An 18,620-nucleotide genomic window follows, 5' to 3' on the forward strand; every position below is an offset into this window, starting at 1 on the left:
GATGACATCCCGGCGTGCGCTCTAAAAATAGAGCTTGGGCGGCCCCACCTCCCGGGTCCCCCTCGGTCCAATGAGCTGGCGGCTGGCTATCGGGCTGCGCGTTATTACGGTCTGGAAGGAACATTCCAGGGAGGCCCGCACTCCGAGGCACACGCTCGCTCGTTCCTGCGTTTTGCGCCGGTCGGGCGCGCTCTCTCCGGGCGGCGCCGAGAAAGCCCACCGCCGGCCGGCATGGCCGCCACCCAGCCGCGGCACCTCCACGACTTTGTCCCGGACGAGGGGCCGGGGGACGAAGAGGAGGCGGAGGAGATGCCGGCCACGGAGAAGGACCTGGCCGAGGACGCTCCCTGGAAGAAGATCCAGCAGAACACCTTCACCAGGTGGTGCAACGAGCACCTGAAGGGCGTCCACAAGCGCATGCTGGACTTGCAGAAGGACTTGGCGGACGGCCTGAGGCTCATCGCGCTGCTGGAGGTCCTGAGCCAGAAGAACATGTACCGCAAGTACCACGCCAGGCCCAACTTCCGCCAAATGAAGCTGGAGAACGTGTCCGTGGCGCTGGAGTTCCTGGAGCGACAACACATCCGACTGGTGTCCATCGGTGAGTGTGGAACTGACCAAGCGAGCGTGAGGCCCAATTTGGACCGTACCTCTACCGATCGACCGGCTGTATCGATTTAGGAAAACCTAAGATAACCTCCTAACGTGGCCTTGTATAGGCGGGCCCTCTTTTCCTTTTTTTTCCGGTTGGGGGGGTCGCTTCCTGATTGACAGAGCAACAGCTGAATTTTGCCGTCCGCCCTGCCCCCAACTGAAAATAGAAGCCCTCTACTCTTTTAGGCTTTACGATACCATACGGCATAACGTAACGCATAGATCACTTGATTATTTTTACATCTTGTGTAAAAGATCAATCGCAAGCGGCCACTTAAAGCATTGAAACCTTTCTATTCAGCCGACTGTAAAGATATTTATCCCAAGGCCGTGTGACGTGTATAGCAAGTATGGCACGCTAGCTAAATGCGCCCTAATTGACGTTGGCCAACGGCGCACGCTATTTCATCCCAGACGGCCGATTGTGTGTACGTCCCTCACGGATGTCGTCATCTCTTCACTCGAAACAACCGTGTACGCCAAACACGCGTGAGCGCATTTTACTAGACTTGGTGTCAGCTGTTGTCTTTTATAGGTGACAGGTGTGTTTGTGTTATCATGCGAACAAATGAAAAGAATCAAGTCTGCCTCGTGTTAGACTTAAAATTTTAGCTTCTGACTCCAATTCCTAATTCCGTCTTCTCCCATCTAACAATGGTGCGTGTTCAGCATCGAAGGAAGGAGACTAGGGTTTGCCAGTTACTCCACAGATGTTTTATTCCTGATATTGTCTCCGGGTCCCTTTCCCAATATATAAAACCAGCTGAGCGTCGCCATGCTTCAGTGGAGGATTAAAGAGAACAATGGTCCACACCCGCATTTGCCCAGTTATAGTTATACAAAATTGAATATTCATTCGCTGATTCTAATGATATGCGGACTGTCCCACGACGGTCTGGAGGGGTCCCCCCCACCCCTGGAAACTGCTGGCCCGTGAATCCAGATCCGTCCTTGGTCGCCTTATCTGCTGGAATCCACCGCGTCTCCTTTGAAGTTTCACCTCTGCGACCTGGCACCTTGGTGTTACTGCCCCTCAGCATCCACCATCTGTTTTCTTATCAACATGTAACCAACCTCAAAGCAGAGACTTTAGACAGAGACCTTTTGTTCATTGTAATCGAGTTAAGACAGTGGTTTTACTCCTACAGTGGTAATATATCAGAATGAAATAGCTACAACAAAATGAATGAGTAAAATATGTCATATTCTTCACTCGCCAGCGTCCTTTCATGTGATTTGGGTGGGATGTTCGGCTGAGCGATGGTTCTTTTCAGTCAAAACCGGGTCAAAGCGGGTACAGGCTTTACCGTGACGATTCCATCCTGCCGAGGGGTCAGCGCAGTGGACGGTGAAAGGGGGGGGGGGGGGGGGGGGGCAAGAAGTCTAACAAATAGTTTCCCTGTGCGCTCATTTGTCCCACTTCCTGCTCGTGAAACACTTTCTCTCCAACATCACACATGATCAGAGATGTTTGTCCTGTTGCCACGAGTAACGAGTGTTTGTGCGGAACAAAGAAGGCTTTTCAGCAATGTTCCCTCTAATTTTTCGTTGGTCTGGGCAGAAAGACAACCTCCCTGAGCGCACTGAGTACCAGTGTGAGCCACATCATCGCTACTCGGATGATTCGCCTAAAGACGTTTGACAGACGGGCAGGTCGCCGAATGGACGTTCCGCCGAACGGAGGTTTCGCCGAAACGGGATTCGCGCGCTCGCCCCGCCCCCGGATCGTGTGTGTACAAGTTTTTCAACCTCGGCCCGCGGGCCATATACGGCCCGTTAGGATTTTTAATCCGGCCCGCCGCCGGCGTTGTCCAAATTATAGTAAAAATCAATGTTAGTCTACCATCAATGGCAGCCCGGGAATAAGCACTCTTGGGCGGGCAGATGTAGCAGAACCGAGCCGTAAAATGACAGCCATCGGGTCAAATCCATCCTAAAACAGCATTTAATGATTAAATACAAATACTGGAGCTCTTTGGACATTAGAACCGAGCCCAGGGAAGTGAATTCCTCGGTAAAATGTCGCGATGATGTCGCGATGGAGGCAAAAAAACGTCTATATACGTCCATTTGCCAAACGGCAAAATGCTCTTAAATTTGGTCAAATCCAGCCGAAAACAGCGTTTAATGATTAAATACAAATACTAGTATTTGTATTTAATCATTAAACTAACAAATACTAGTATTTGTATTTAATCATTAAACTAACAAATACTAGTATTTGTATTTAATCATTAAACGCTGTTTGAACGAACGTTCATTCGGTGACCTGTCCGTCTGTCAAACGTCCGTCGGCAAAACGTCTTTAGGCGAATCATCCGGTCACGACATCATCATTGCTCGCTATGGGCACACCAGTATCACACCTGCCACAAGCAGGTGCATGAGTTTTCAGCAATCCTAGCAGAATTCATGGGATTTGGGAGGGAGAACAAAGAAGAAGAAGAAGAAGTCATCAGGAAGTCAGGGCATTCCAATTAAAGAAGGGCCAGAGTCTGTGGTAAAATGTAACCCCTGAAGAAAAAGCTAAACATTTTGGGATGGCTTGAGGTGCAACCCGAACATTGTCGTCACGGCATCACTTCAGGGCCGCTGCAGGTATTGGCTTTTCTTTAATAGTACTTCCACTCCTCCTCTCCCCAGACTCCAAAGCCATCGTGGACGGGAACCTGAAATTGATCCTGGGTCTGATCTGGACGCTGATCCTGCACTACTCCATCTCCATGCCCATGTGGGAGGACGAAGAGGACGAGGACGCCAGGAAGCTGACGCCCAAGCAGCGCCTTCTGGGCTGGATCCAGAACAAAGTGCCCCAGATGCCCATCACCAACTTCAATCGCGACTGGAGGGACGGAAAAGCTCTAGGAGCCCTGGTGGACAACTGCGCCCCCGGTAAAGTCTTTGCCCTAGTGCCAGGATAGCAAGTCCAAAGCGGGGCGGGGGGCCTTTAATACTACTATGCCTGGTGTTGTCTTCAGGTCTCTGTCCAGACTGGGAAACATGGGATCCGTGTCAGCCGGTGGAGAACGCCAGAGAGGCCATGCAACAGGCAGACGACTGGTTGGGTGTACCTCAGGTTCATTGCCGTGTCACCACCAATGTTCCCTCTAAGATGCGCGCGTGCGCGCGTGCGCATTTGCGCACTACTCTCGTGTTCTCCGCGCACAGTAAACAAATGCAGTGCACAAAATAACATCCAATCTGGATTGTAAAAAAACCACATTACAATTCTTTTCTGTGCCATTTTGCAACGCAACTCAGAGAGTGGCAGTCTGTCACTGACCAACGGAAAGAAACGGTCATTTCAGATACAACTATGACTAACACTGTCACCCAGCCAATGATATGATGCGGTCCACGTCACGTGTGTTTACTTTCGCGCCGTGAGAAAATGTTAACGACATTGATTGGCTGCGTTATGCGCGGGCGACTCAGATTCGCCGGTTAGCCTATAGCTAACGGTTCGGTGGAGCTGCTGCCAAGCCTTTATCATGGCGAAAAGAGCCAAAATTAAAAACAAATACGGTTCGTTTAAGATGGAATGGCTGTCGGGGTATGTGCAAATAGAAGAACTAGCGACGAATTTGGGTGAGAACTATCTAAAACTTTGCTACGTGTGCGTTTGTGTGTGTCTAATTAGTACGTGTTACCGTTTGTCTTCAAATGGAAATTAGCCCTCGGCTACAATCTTACATATTTACATATATATGTTCATTAACATGAATATAAATGTGTTCATTAACGTGCGCTGTCGTTTCTGAAATTAATCAAATCAAAATGAAAAAAAAAGTTATCTACAAAACATACAGCGAAACTAACGTTGTAAGCGAGTTTTCCGATGGAAAAATAATGCATATCAGTGGAAACTTGACTATCTCAAGTGACACATTCAACAAAAGTCACTTGAACGAGAAGGATAAGTGAGAAGGACCGACGTGAAAAATAAGGTCGAATTGAAGTCAGATTTGTGCATATTCGAGTGTTTTATTCGCGGATATTAATCATTACATTTTATTATAACTATGGGTAGTAGACATGCACCTGCTTATGGCAGGTGTGGTACTGGTGTGTGTGCCCATATATAGCATTTATGATAATGCTCACACTGGTCCTCTGTGTGCTTGTCTGTATGCCCAGACATATGAAAAATTAGAGGGAACATTGCTCACCATGTGTCTTCTCTGAATTGCTTGTCACGTGTGGAAAAGTTCCTCCCTTATTTCAGGGGATGTCTAATGTCCACGCAGGTCATCGCTCCAGAGGAGATCGTGGACCCCAACGTCGACGAGCACTCGGTGATGACCTACCTGTCTCAGTTTCCCAAAGCCAAGTTGAAGCCAGGGGCCCCTTTGAAGGCCAAGACGCTGCACCCAAAGAAGGCCAAAGCCTTTGGGCCAGGTGGGTAGAAAGTCACCAGGCGTTTGGCTCGTGCCGATTAGCGGAAACGCGTCACCGTGACGTCACAAGAAAAACTTTGTTCTCCCTGGGATCACAGGCATTGAACCTCGAGGTAATATGGTTCTCAAGCCGGCAGAATTTCTGGTGGAAACAGTGGAGGCCGGACTGGGCGAGGTTCTGGTTTACGTGGAGGACTTGGAAGGGCACACAGAAGAGGTATGGCTACGAACATTACCGGTCTGGTTCGGAGGAATTCCATGTCTGGTGTGTTCATTTTAGGCCCGGGTGATCCCCAACAATGACAAAAAACGAACATACTCTGTCGTCTACCTTCCCAAAGTGGAGGGTCTACATAAAGTAAGTGCGTTAAGCAGCCGGCAATAAAAAGCTGACTGTTAACTGGAGTCCTTCTGTCACAGGTCAAGGTTCTGTTTGCGGGCCAGGACATCAGTGATAGCCCCTTTGTGGTCCACGTTTCCAAAGCCATGGGGGACCCGAGCCGGGTGCAGGCCCGCGGCCCGGGACTGCAGCACATGGGGGGAAACGTGGCCACCAAGCCTACCTACTTCGACATCTACACGGCAGGTCGCTAACTGCGCGCCTTCGCCTCCCGTTGGCCCCATTGGCGTGTTTGCTAAATGTTCCTCGCCTTGCGTGCGTACCACCAGGCGCTGGAGCCGGCGACGTGGGCGTGATTATCGTGGACTCCAATGGTCGCCGGGACACCGTGGAGGTGATCTTGGAGAACAAAGGCGATAGCATCTTCCGATGCACCTACGTTCCCGTCCTGGATGGGCCGCACACCATTCACGTCACCTTTGCCGGACAGCAGATCCCCAGGAGCCCCTTCCCCGTCCTCATTGCGCAAGGTATACCTAGAAACCCTGGCGAAACGTGACTTTGGATTCTTGATCGCGTGATTTGGGCGCTCGGTCGTATGACTCGGACGCCCGATGGATGGACTTGGGCACCTGACAATTCCTCCTCCCTTGGTCAGTTCCACAGAGCGTCTCGCCGCCCTCGTCGGCGTCCACCGCGTCTCCTGTGCAGGTTGTACCTCAGTCAGTACGCACTCCCCCAAGGAAAGGCCCTCCTCCCACGCCGCCAAAACCCAGGCGACCAAGTTAGTAGAGGCGGGACTCGGGCTTGTGTCCATAGCCCTCTGGACTCGGCTTGCCAGCATGGCTCCGTCCGCTTCCTTTACAACAGCGAGCGAGCGATCACATTCGTGTGTGTGTGGAACGAGTCCTCGCTGCATGCATGACAACACCTCCATCTCTAGATGCAAACCACCGAGCGCTCGTTGACGTCAGGCGGCTTCGGTCGCACTAGATCTCATTTCTCTTGGTTCCTTTAGCTAAGCGATGTGAATAGATTCCTCTTTCTCCTCAGATGATTGTATCGTTTCACCGGATGATACTTTTCTTTTCTATGACTAACTTGACGGCTTAAGCTGTTTCGAGCGCAATCTAACCGCCGCTTCTTCTGATTGGTCCACACAGCGTGTAGCCCAAACTCCTGTAGGGCCTCCGGCCGAGGTCTGCAACCCAGAGGCGTGCGGGTGAAGGAAGTGGCTGAGTTTAAAGTGGACACCCGAGGTGGCGGCGGCGGGGAGCTCCGAGTGGCGGTGAAGGGACCGAGTTAGCATCTCCGCCCGCCACACGTATTCGTCTCTCAAGGCTACATACGGCCGCCGTTTAGCTTCTACTGTCCTCGCTCAATTCAGACGGCCTGGACGAGCCCGTGAAGGTGGTGGAGGTGGACAACGGGCTTTATGAATGCAGCTACTACCCAGTCGTGATGGGCGCTTACATCATCACCGTCGCTTGGGGGGGTCACGGCATCCCGCGCAGGTGAACCTCAAAGTTGCCGATTTCCACAAGTGGAATCTCTGTCAAATTTGTTGTGTTGGGGTTCTTCAGTCCCTTTGAGGTCTGTGTGGGTAAGGAAGCTGGCCCTCAGAAGGTGCGGGCTTGGGGTCCTGGTCTGGAGACGGGAATGGTGGGCAAGAGCGCCGACTTTGTGGTGGAGGCCATCGGGTTGGAGGTGGGCACGCTGGGTACGTTCTCGCACTTCAAAATGACAAACCTGCCCCAAAAGAATGAAACCGGGTGACTGATTTATTTATTTTTTCCGTTAGGCTTCTCTATTGAAGGTCCGTCTCAAGCCAAGATCGAGTGCGATGACAAAGGAGATGGCTCGTGCGACGTGAGGTACTGGCCCACCGAGCCCGGCGACTACGCCATCCACGTCATATGTGACGACGAAGACGTGAAAGACAGCCCCTTCATAGCGCGCATTCTCCCCATGGTGACGAACGTCCACCCGGAGAAGGTGAAGGTGGCATCCGCCAAACCGGAACTATCCGTCCGTGGAAGCTTTTGACGCCCCGATGCACCGTTGTCCCGTCCCCAGGTGAGGTGTTACGGACCGGGGCTTGAACCCACGGGCCGCATCGTCAACAAGCCGGCAGATTTCACCGTCGACGGACGGGGAGCCGGCGGCGGCGAGCTCAGGCTCTACGCGCAGGTGAGGACTCGCCCGCTCTCCTGCTCCACTACTTCCCCGCATAGCCACTTGCCGTTGGTATTCTCCGCAGGATGCCGAAGGCTTCCCGATCGATGTGGAGATCGGGGACAATGGCGACGAGACCTTCCCTTGTGCGTACATCCCTACAAAGCCCATCAAGCACACCATCATCATCACGTGGGATGAAGTCAATGTTCCCCACAGCCCTTTCAGGGTACCGCAAGTCTCTTCCTTTGTTTAGTTTTTACGGCAACACAAAAGACGCGTCCGTTTGAAAGTCCAACGGTCGGAGACTGAAGAGATTCCTAAAGCTTTGTATTTGGGATCCAGGTGGGGATCGGCGAGGGGTGCCACCCGCAGAACGTGAAGGTCTTTGGTCCCGGCGTGGAGAGAAACGGACTGAAAGCCAAGGAGCCCACCTACTTCACGGTGGACTGCGGTCAGGCGGGCCAAGGTAAGGAAGTCACCACTTTTCGCTCTTTGCGCTCTTCACGGCTACTACAAAAGCCAAAGTGCTGGACTCTTGTGACCTGCCCACCCGCCCTCTAACCAGGTGATGTCAGCATTGGCATCAAGTGCGCGCCCGGCGTGCTGGGGCCCGCCGAGGCTGGCGTGGACTTTGACATCATCAAAAATGACAACGACACCTTCACGGTCAAGTACACTCCACCGGCGCCCGGCTCGTACACCGTCATGGTGCTCTTTGCTGACCAGGTAATTGGGAGACAAAAATCAAGGTTCATCTCAAGGTACCTAGTGTTGGAATAATGATTAATACCCTTAAATCATTATTAGTAATATTTAATTAAAATTGGAAGACATCTTTCACATCTCTGGTTACAACTTGCAAGGAGAATCACTCGTAAGGCCGTCTCGTCCGCAAGCATTCTGACGTATAGTATATTCTTCTCTGTATTTAGTCGTGACAAACTGAAAACATTTAATGTAATCTGATTCAAAACAATTGCCATTATTAGATCGAAACCAAAACACCTGCGTAAGAATTTGCAGTATAAGCATAATAATTTCTTTATAAGGTAAACTGCCGGCGTCCCAGACAAAACAATTTATGAGTCCGTCGTAGATCATTGCGAACTTGCATCTGGGTGTCTGGGTTGCATCGAGGTCTATCTCCCAGTAAACAGTCCTTGGAGGGTGAGGCGTTATGTCAACAAGCTGGAGCCGGCAGGGTGACCTCGAGTTTGTCCCAGTCTCAAATTAAAGACAATCTTATACAAAAGTCATTAAAATGCATAGATCTATAATATCATCATAGCCTTATTACTTATTAAAAATGCTTACAAAACATATAGAAACATCCCATAATAAATCCAACACCTAGGGATACGTAAAAGTACAAATTGTGGCCTTCGGAACAGGAAATTCCCATTAGCCCCTTCGGAATAAACGTGGATCCTTCTTACGATGCTGCCAAAGTGAGAGCGGACGGACCCGGACTTGGCAAATTAGGTAAGCTCCGTGAAGAAGCACCTTTTTAGATTGGGCCTTTTTCTGGTGGTTGTCAAGAGTCGAGCGCTCGTTGTTATGTTGCGATCAAGGCGTCGAAGCGGGAAAGCCCACCCACTTCACCATCTACACCAAAGGAGCCGGCAAAGCCCAGCCCGAGGTCCATTTCGCAGGCGGTGCTACCGGGGACGCGGTGCGAGACTTTGAGATCATGGATAACCACGACTACTCGTACACGGTCCGCTACACGGCTTCCCAGCAGGTGAGCTCTGGAGCACGTTTCCGTGGCGTCGAGCACTTGTCCGTCACCTTCCTCGCTTCTGTCGCTTCTGATCGTTCAGGGAAGTTTGGTCATCGCTGTCCTCCACGGAGGTGACGCTATTCCCCAAAGTCCCTTTGGCATCACGGTGGCACCACCTCTGGATCTTGGCAAGATCCGGGTCGATGGCCTAGACAACAGTCAGTCCAGTTTTCTTTTTTTTTTTGCAGTCAACCCTCGTGTTTGTCGAAAGGAAAGTTGGGATTTGAGGTCCCGTATCGCTCTATTTTGTCAATCAGAGGTTGACGTCGGGAAGGATCGGGAATTCAGCATCGGCACGTCGGGCGCCGGCGGTCAAGGCCATCTGGAAGTGAAAATCATGTCCCCGTCCAACCGACCAATACCATGCAAACTGGAGTCTGACGCGAGCAGTGAAAGTCATTCGGTGAGGTACATCCTGCCAGAGGAGGGGCCTTACAGAGTGGAGGTCAGCTACGACGGGAACCCCGCCCCGGGAAGCCCATTTGCTGTGGAGGCCATCTTGCCCCCTGATGCCTCCAAGGTTAGGTCATTGTATGAAGAAGATGAGGGTTAGGGTTAGGTTTAGGCTTAGGAGGTTAACCTTAACCCATAGGTGTCAAACTCATTCCAGAAAGGGCCGAGTGGGGGCAGGGTTTGGTTCCAAAGCCACCTTTCCCTTTCACCAATCTGTTCTCTTCTGACTGGAATCAGTTGATTGCAGTCAGGTGCTGCTTCTTCATTGGCCTAACTGTCTGCACTGTAGCTTTCAGTAGGGAGGAAAACCTGCACCCTCTTGGCCCCTTTTGGAATCACTTAGACACCTGTGCCCTAACCCTCCTGGAGGCGGTCGTCATTTGGCTCGCGTCAATGGCTGCCTTTCTGGGCTCGACAGGTGCGTGCCCACGGTCCGGGGCTCCAGGGTGGCCCGGTGGGCCAACCGGCCCCATTCGCCATAGATACCAAAGGGGCGGGCACCGGCGGATTAGGCCTGACGGTGGAGGGTCCCTGCGAGGCCAAAATCGAATGCCGGGACAACGGCGACGGATCCTGTTCCGTGTCCTACTTGCCCACCGAAGCCGGCGAGTACAATATCAACATCCTTTTCGCCGAGCAGCACATTCCCGGCTCGCCCTTCAAGGCCGTGGTCCGGTCCGTCTTCGACCCCGGCCGCGTGACGGCCAGCGGGCCCGGCTTGGAGCGGGGAAAGGCCCACGAGGCCGGCTCCTTCCTGGTGGACTGCTCCAAGGCCGGAGAGGCTGAGCTCACCATCGAAATCGTCTCCGAGTCGGGCTCCAAAGCGGAAGTTCACGTGGAGAACAACGGCGACGGGACCTACTCCATCACCTACGTCCCGCGCTCTCACGGCACGTACGCCATCACCATCGAGTACGGAGGACACCCGGTGCCCAAATTCCCCGCGCATCTTCAGGTGGACGCCGCCCTCGACGTCGGCGGCGTCGAGGTCTTCGGACCCGGCGTCGAAGCTAGAGGTGAGCAAATTGAAATACCTCCCTACTGAAGTGACTTTTGAGTTTGGAATTTTGGTTGCTGCCCTTTGTGTTCTCTCACCAGGGGTCCTGCGAGAAGTCCCCACACATTTCACGGTGGACGCTAGGAGCGTTTACCAGACCACCCCCGCCGCTCATCTTAAAGTGTACATTAGCAATCCTTCGGGCGCCAACACGGACGCCTACATTAGCGAGCAGGTCGACGGCACTCGGCGGGTGGAGTACACTCCCCTGGAAGACGGTCGGTGGCTTGACTTGACTTAGTGGCATTACTGGGCTACTTTGACTACCTTACGGGGTGACAAGGCTGGCTTCTCTCGGCAGGTGTGCATGCCATCGCAGTGTTATTGGATGATGAGCCCTTACCAAAGAGTCCTTTCAGGGTGTCCGTGAGTGAAGGTTGTGATCCGAGCCGAGTTCGAGCCTACGGGCCGGGCCTGGAGGAGGGTCTGGTTAACAAACCCAACCGCTTTACCATTGAGACCAGGTAACTACTACTGGGCTTGGACCTTAGCCACCCTTTTTAAAATAAGATTTTTTTTTTGGGGTGAACATACCCGCAATCCAATTGAAAATGACTTATTCTTCCATCCCAAAATGAACCAAGTTAAAGTCTTGCTCTCTGTGCCGCCCTCTTCAGAGGCGCTGGCACCGGCGGTCTCGGCTTGGCTATTGAAGGCCCGTCAGAGGCCAAGATGTCCTGTAAGGACAATAAAGACGGCAGCTGCAGCGTGGAGTACATTCCCTTCACTTCCGGAGAATACGATGTCAACATCAACTTTGGGGGACTTCCCATTCCGGGTACCGTTCATCCCGCCCGCGGCTTTCCCTCCTCCCAAGATGACCGAGCTCACGCTTGTGGATTGCAGGAAGTCCGTTTGGCGTCCCGGCACGAGAGGTGGTGGACCCCGGCAAAGTGCGCTGTTCCGGACCCGGTCTCGGCAGCGCCGTCCGCGCTCGCGTCTTTCAGACCTTCACCGTGGACAGCAGCAAGGCTGGCGTGGCCCCTCTGGAGGTCCAGATATTTGGGCCCACGGGTAATGGTGAAGCTCGAGGGACGAATGATTGAAGTCCAGTTCACTCAAACAGTCCCGCCGTGCGTGCAGGCGTCACCGAGCCCGTGAGTATTATAGACAACGGGGACGGAACGCACGCGGTCAATTACACCCCGTGCCACAACGGTCCGTACACCATATGCGTCAAGTACGCCCAGCAAGAGGTCCCCCGGAGGTCGGTGGGGAACACTGGTTGACATCATTTTCTCCTCAAGAAGATTGTGATTGTGATTGTGATTGTGGAAACATTTGATTTTTAGTCCTTTCAAGATCAAGACCCTGCCCGCTTCCGATGCCAGCAAAGTGCGTGCCAGCGGTCCCGGTCTGAATTCGGCCGGCGTTCCCGCCAGTCTGCCAGTGGAGTTCACCATTGACGCCAGAGACGCCGGCGAAGGGCTTCTCGCCGTTCAGATCCTGGTGAGTCCCAGAGACGTGGGGAGACGGGGGGCTCGGACCTGCAGTGGGTCAGCTGGCATCAGCACCGTGACCCTCTCTCTCCGTGTTGACCTCCTGTGCCGCCGGCCGCAGGATCCCGACGGCTGCGAACACCGGGCCGACGTCTTTGTGCGGGACTGGCACACCCGTGTCTGGGAATCTCATATAGTCAAGAGAACCATCCCGTTCTCCATTCTTAAGAGAGCCTACGTAAGGCCAAGAGCACACTCCTCCCTCCACTTTGCTTCACTTTGACCGCCGACAATGGCATTCATTCCGACATTTCATCGACCCGCCTACCTTGTCAAGCACGTTTTCATGACGTGTCCTTCGGCAAACACTGGTCTTGGATCATCAGCTAACTTCTTAATCTTCAGCTTCCCCATCTGTCCTAAATCGCTTATTCATCATCATCATTGTTATCATCATCACAAACTCTGGCCAGACTTGACGTCAAGTTTCTGCCACCACTGGTCTCAAAGCAGAGTGTGGAGAAGATGGTCCCGTTCCAGGGGGGGGTGCTTGGTACACTGTTTGAGCGGTGCGCATGTCCGTTTCTTCCCTCTGTCCACTTCCTCCATTTTCCATAGTTTTGGTGGTGCATTGGTCAAAGGAAAAGACGGATGAGCACTCCAAAGTTTGAATGCTTGGGCAGTTTGCAGACCTGTGGTGGGAAGGAAGCACTTGATGGTTTGGGTTTCTTCTTCTGACTCTGATTTGACGTGTCGGCACGCCTTCAGGATCCCAAGGCCAAGCCCAAGAAGGCCAACATCCGGGACAACCGCGACGGGACCTACACCGTGTCCTACGTGCCGGACGTAGCAGGGCGCTACACCATCACCATCAAGTACGGCGGCGACGAGATCCCCTATTCGCCGTACCGTATCCACGCCGTGCCCACCGGGGACGCCAGCAAGTGTCTGGTCACAGGTCAGCCCCAGTTTGGGTTCGCCCCCGGAGCGGAGTTCATTCATTTGCGACGCTAAAATGCCATTTCTGTGTTCTCTAGTGTCCATTGGAGGACACGGACCCGGTGAGTGCGCGTCACCAAGTCTGCGTTCCGGCCGATCTCCATTCGGCGGTTGCCCCTTTCATTTTTTGACGTGACCGAGCCAACGGTGGCGCCCTTCTCGCCAGGGTCCGGCGTGGGTCCCACCATCCAGATCGGAGAAGAAACCGTCATCACGGTGGACGCCAAGGCCGCCGGGAAAGGGAAAGTCACGTGCAAGGTGTCCACGCCGGACGGCGGGGAGCTCGACGTGGATGTGGTGGAAAACGCAGACGGGACGTTTGACATTTACTACACGGCGCCCCAACCCGGGAAGTACGTCATCACCATCCGCTTTGGGGGGGAGCACATTCCCGACAGTCCCTTCCACGTTTTGGTGAGTTACTTCTCGGCCATGGGCTACTAACGCCACACCCGTGCGGTCCTAGTGCTCTTATGTGTTGGCGCTCACGGAAAGAGGGCCAACAGTTCCATCAGAAGCTGACTTTTGCGCCACTCTGTTCCTCCAGGCGACCAACGACCCCGGGATCCCCATCAACGGTGCGGAGGCCATGTTGCGACCTTTCAGTCTGGTCATTCCCTTTACCATCCAGGCGGGCGAAATTACAGGTGAGCCCACCTCACTTTGAGCCAGGGTTCCCGCCGGCGACAAAGTCATCGCTCTTGGCCACGCAGGCGAAGTGAGGATGCCGTCCGGCCGCACGGCCCGCCCGCACATCGCCGACAACAAGGACGGCACCGTCACCGTCAAGTACTCGCCCAACGAACGCGGCCTGCACGAGATGGACATCAAGTACGACGGCACACACATCCCAGGTACCGCCATTTGTCGGCCTTCCGCAATCGAAGCCCGGATCGAGACGATTCCGACGGACTCTCCGAGGATGGGATGCTCGGTCCGGATCCTCGTGTCGTCCCGGACTGATCGGAAATGAATGAACACTGGTCTCCCGCAGGGAGTCCTCTTCAGTTTTTTGTGGACGCCATTAACAGCGGTCACGTGACGGCCTACGGTCCCGGTCTGAGCCACGGCGTGGCCAACTCGCCGGCCATCTTCACCATTGCCACCAAGGATGCCGGAGAAGGTAAGGTGGCGGACGACGGAGCTCCGGTTGACGTACTCGAGGCTACCGTCTGCCTCGTGAGACGTGCCAACGTATTCGTGCCTTTGCCGACCTCCGACGGTACGCGTGGGTGCAGGCGGTCTGTCTCTGGCGGTGGAGGGTCCGTCAAAAGCCGAGATCAGCTGCAAGGACAACAAAGACGGCACGTGCACCGTGTCCTACCTGCCCACCGCCCCCGGCGACTACATCGTCATCGTCAAGTTCGACGACGAGCACATCGGCGGCAGTCCGTTTGCCGCCAAGATCACCGGTGAGCAAAGGGACGCGGCGGCCCGTGTCTCCCGCTTCCGCGGCTCACGTCCGGGTCTTTCTAGGGGACGACCCCCCGGCCACGTCTCGACTCAACGTCGGCACGGCCACCGACGTCTCCTTGAGCATCACGGAGACGGATCTGGGCAGTCTGACGGCGACCATCCGGGCGCCTTCGGGCGGCGAAGAAGCCTGCCTCCTGAAGAGACTCCCTAACAGACACATTGGTGCGTCGACGAGCCGGCCGGGTCATTGCGGCGGAAAGACGCACGGCGTCACCGTCTACCCCCCGCCCCCCTCCCGTCAGGCATCTCATTCACGCCCAGGGAAGTGGGCGAGCATGTGGTGAGCGTGAAAAAGGGAGGCGCCCACGTGACCAATAGCCCGTTTAAGATCATGGTGGCGCAGTCTGAGATTGGCGACGCCAACAAGGTCCAAGTGTTGGGGGCAGGTCTGCTGGAGGGACGCACCTTCGAGGTGGCCCAATTCATCGTGGACACCAGGGCCGCCGGTAAGTCAAAGTGTTTCTTTCCACTTCCTGACGCCACTTTCTAAGCGAGAGTGTGTATGTGTGTGTGTGTGTGGCTGCAGGTTACGGAGGTCTGGGTCTTTCCATCGAGGGCCCCAGTAAAGTGGACATCAATTGCGAGGACGTAGAGGACGGCACGTGTCGTGTCACGTACTGTCCCAGTGAGCCCGGGAACTACATCATCAACATCAAGTTTGCCGACCAGCATGTCCCGGGTACTCCGGGCGACGTGCAAACGGGAAACCGTGTGGAACAGAAAACTGGCTTGCCTGACTTCACTTTTCTTTCCTGCACGTGTTCCCGTGGCAACAGGAAGCCCTTTTACGGTCAAAATGTTTGGCGAGGGCAGAATGAAGGAGAGCATTACCAGGAAGCGCCAGGCACCTGCCATCGCCACCGTGGGAAGCACCTGTGATCTCAACCTCAAGATTCCAGGCGAGCATCAACATTCTAGCAGACCAAGTCCAGTCGGTCACTGACTTGCAGACTTACTCTATGGCTCACTTGGCTCTCTTCCCTCAGGCAACTGGTTTCAGATGGTTTCAGCGCAGGAGCGTGTCACCCGTACGTTCACGCGCAGCAGCCACACGTACATGCGCACCGAACGCACTGAGATCAGCAAGACGCGCGGCGGGGAGACCAAGCGAGAGGTCCGAGTGGAGGAGAGCACGCAAGTCGGGGACCCGTTCAGGGACGTCTTTGGAGACTTTCTGGGAAGAGAGAGTCTCGGCGGCGGCGGCGGCGGCTTTGGTGGAAAGTCGCCATCGCAGGAGGGTACGCGCCAGAAATGACCACCTCTCCATCGTCGGAGGCCTTAACAAACTCAATTTCTCCCTCGCTCAGGTGAGGCCACCCACCAGGAAATGGCGGCTCAGGTGACGAGTCCGGCCGGCGAGCGCCAGGATGCCGAGATTGTCCGCGGCGAGGACAGCACGTACAGCGTACGCTTCGTGCCGCGGGAAATGGGCGCGCACGTGGTGGATGTCAAGTATCGCGGACAACATGTGCCCGGGAGTCCCTTCCAGTTCACCGTGGGGCCCTTGGGAGAAGGCGGAGCCCACAAGGTGCGGGCCGGCGGCACCGGCTTGGAGCGCGGCGTGGCCGGCGTCCCGGCCGAGTTCAGCATCTGGACCAGAGAGGCGGGTGCTGGGGGGCTTTCCATAGCGGTGGAGGGTCCCAGCAAGGCGGAGATCGCGTTTGAGGACCGCAAGGACGGTTCTTGCGGAGTCTCGTACGTGGTCCAAGAGCCCGGTAACACCTGGCCGACTCCCTCCACTGGTCCACCTTCTGGCGCTCATCTTCATCTTCTCCCGCCAGGAGACTACGAGGTCGCCATCAAGTTCAACGACGAGCACGTACCGGATTCTCCCTTTGCGGTCCCCGTGGCCAGTTTGTCCGAAGACGCCCGCCGCCTGACCGTCACCAGCCTTCAGGTGAGACCCAAAGTTACCGGTGGCGTCACTCGGTGGGGAAACACCTCGGCGCCTCGTGGAATGTTCAAAAGCCCGTCCGTCCCGGTGGCCCGGTTTCTCCTAGGACTCGGGACTGAAAGTCAACCAGGAAGCCTCCTTCGCGGTGCAGCTTAACGGAGCCCGAGGCGCCATCGACGGCAAGATTCACGCGCCTTCCGGGGCCACGGAGGAATGTTTGATCAGCCAGCTGGACGGCGGTAAGAATGCCCGGGCCCTCGCGGAAGAGGCGGGCGAAATCCACCACCCCGGGACCAAAGGACTCTGTCCGTCGGCAGATCGGCACGCCATCAGGTTCGTCCCCAAAGAAAACGGCGTCCACTCGATCGACGTGCGCTTCGGCGGGAGCCACGTGCCCGGGAGCCCCTTCAAGATCCGCGTGGGAGAGCCCGGCCAGGCGGGAGACCCCAGCAAGGTGTCGGCTTCCGGGGCGGGCTTGGAGGTCGGGACCACGGGTGAGCCGCTAACCGAAGCCGGTCCGGGGTGAAACGGGCCCCGCCGACTGGAGTCTGACCGCCCGACGGCGCGCGTCCCCGGTAGGCGTGGAGTCCGAGTTCACGGTCGACACGTGTAACGCCGGCGGCGGCGCTCTGTCGGTGACCATCGACGGCCCCTCCAAAGTCCAGATGAGCTGTCGGGAATGTGCCGAGGGCTACCTGGTGTCCTACACCCCCATGGCCCCCGGGAGCTACCTGATTTCCGTCAAGTACGCGGGAGCCCAGCACATCCTGGGCAGCCCCTTCAAGGCCAAAGTTTCAGGTGGGCACCGCGCCGAATGGGACGCTCGCCCGGTCGGGTGTCGTCGTAACGTCGCAACGTCGCCGCTCTTTCTTCTCAGGTCCTCGCTTGTCCGGAGGTACCAGTCTCCGCCAGACCTCGTCAGTTCTGGTGGAGACCGTCACTAAATCGTCTTCCGAGACACCGGGGGGCTTGGCTTCTTTGCCCAAATTCTCTTCGGATGCCACTAAAGTGGTCTCCAAGGGGTCGGGTCTGTCCAAAGCCGCCGTGGGCCAGAATAACTCCTTCGTGGTGGACTGCAGCCAAGCCGGTGGGTGCTGCAAAATAGCATCTCCGTGATTACGCTGCAATATGGAAGAGGAAAAAAAAGTCACGCTTGGCGGTCCGCGCTTTCGTTGGCAGGAAGTAACATGTTGATGGTGGGGGTCCACGGTCCCAGGGCTCCGTGCGAGGAGGTCTACGTCAAGCACGCGGGCCACAAGATGTACAACGTGACGTACACGGTGAAAGAAGCGGGAAACTATGTGGTCATGGTCAAGTGGGGTGACGCCCACATACCCGGGAGCCCCTTTCACGTCAGCGCGCCATGAAGGTCGCTCCATGTTTTACGTAGAAAAAAACAAGTTGGAAAAGGTAAACTGATAAAACTGTGATTTTTCTTTTTCTTTTTTTCTCTTAATCAATGTTCCTCTTCTCTTTGTCTGAAGTAACAGGAAGTTAAGAGGAAAGTCTTATTGTAGTTTTGCCTATGCCATTGATTTGATCAATTTCATAATGATATTAATAAAGGTTTTACACCTGTCATCACGTGGCCTTTTGATTGGACGGAAGCAGTTGGTCCTGCGGGTGTAGTAGAAAGCCCAGAGAGAAGTCGAGGGGGAAGATTCTTTTCATCACTTCAACGGCTGAAAGAAACAACAACATTGAGTAAAACTAAATGTTCCTGGCGGAGTCTGGCTGTAACCCGCCCACTCTTGCGTTCCTTCTTACAAGTACGTTGACGCCTTCTGTTTTTTCCACGCGTTGCAGGTGATGAGTGCAGGGGGAGGAATTACGTGCCTCGGGGGGAGGTCCCGAGAGGGCGTCCATCACCCGTGTAATAATAAGCCGGCCGCTCGACCTCACCACACGAGCTGCGCACGACAGAGGAGCGCACCTTGCGAGGACTTCCCCCGC

The 18,620-nt window shown here is 54.9% G+C and overlaps 1 protein-coding gene across 7 annotated transcripts; it reads left to right on the plus strand.

Moving 5' to 3' along the window:
• Positions 1-102: 102 nt before the first annotated feature.
• Positions 103-18,579, plus strand: LOC144068814 (filamin-C-like). 7 transcript variants are annotated; one of them, XM_077593640.1, is made up of 49 exons: positions 103-601; positions 3,298-3,546; positions 3,633-3,730; positions 4,902-5,052; positions 5,150-5,268; positions 5,332-5,409; positions 5,472-5,637; positions 5,721-5,921; positions 6,050-6,175; positions 6,555-6,692; positions 6,779-6,905; positions 6,975-7,111; positions 7,193-7,386; positions 7,468-7,581; positions 7,652-7,795; positions 7,912-8,035; positions 8,135-8,295; positions 8,961-9,051; positions 9,141-9,310; positions 9,390-9,507; positions 9,607-9,869; positions 10,221-10,818; positions 10,901-11,077; positions 11,161-11,323; positions 11,477-11,637; positions 11,706-11,873; positions 11,943-12,066; positions 12,152-12,308; positions 12,420-12,536; positions 13,067-13,256; positions 13,336-13,359; positions 13,464-13,711; positions 13,845-13,944; positions 14,011-14,151; positions 14,292-14,420; positions 14,536-14,709; positions 14,774-14,935; positions 15,016-15,219; positions 15,300-15,452; positions 15,550-15,672; positions 15,760-16,011; positions 16,081-16,488; positions 16,555-16,670; positions 16,774-16,906; positions 16,985-17,161; positions 17,247-17,465; positions 17,545-17,754; positions 17,847-18,077; positions 18,234-18,579. In XM_077593640.1, exons 1-48 carry the CDS (start codon positions 232-234, stop codon positions 18,032-18,034), a joined length of 8,355 nt encoding a protein of 2,784 aa, XP_077449766.1. In that variant the 5' UTR covers positions 103-231; the 3' UTR covers positions 18,035-18,077; positions 18,234-18,579. The 7 variants fall into 7 exon arrangements, 6 of the variants coding, with proteins under 6 accessions (XP_077449766.1, XP_077449765.1, XP_077449767.1 ...); XM_077593639.1 differs by having other exon boundaries at positions 17,847-18,248; XM_077593641.1 differs by lacking the exon at positions 12,420-12,536 and having other exon boundaries at positions 17,847-18,248.
• Positions 18,580-18,620: the final 41 nt, after the last annotated feature.

Source organism: Stigmatopora argus, chromosome 23, assembly GCF_051989625.1.
Source record: "Stigmatopora argus isolate UIUO_Sarg chromosome 23, RoL_Sarg_1.0, whole genome shotgun sequence".
In the NCBI taxonomy this organism is placed as follows: Eukaryota; Metazoa; Chordata; class Actinopteri; order Syngnathiformes; family Syngnathidae; genus Stigmatopora; species Stigmatopora argus.

Bases quoted from the DNA above. Each gene is read 5' to 3' on its own strand.
- LOC144068814 (XM_077593640.1), top strand. From the start codon at position 232: ATGGCCGCCACCCAGCCGCGGCACCTCCACGACTTTGTCCCGGACGAG. The intron at 5,922-6,049 runs GTATACCTAGAA...TCCCTTGGTCAG, and splicing joins CCCCGTCCTCATTGCGCAAG to TTCCACAGAGCGTCTCGCCG. The intron at 12,309-12,419 runs GTGAGTCCCAGA...CGCCGGCCGCAG, and splicing joins TTCTCGCCGTTCAGATCCTG to GATCCCGACGGCTGCGAACA.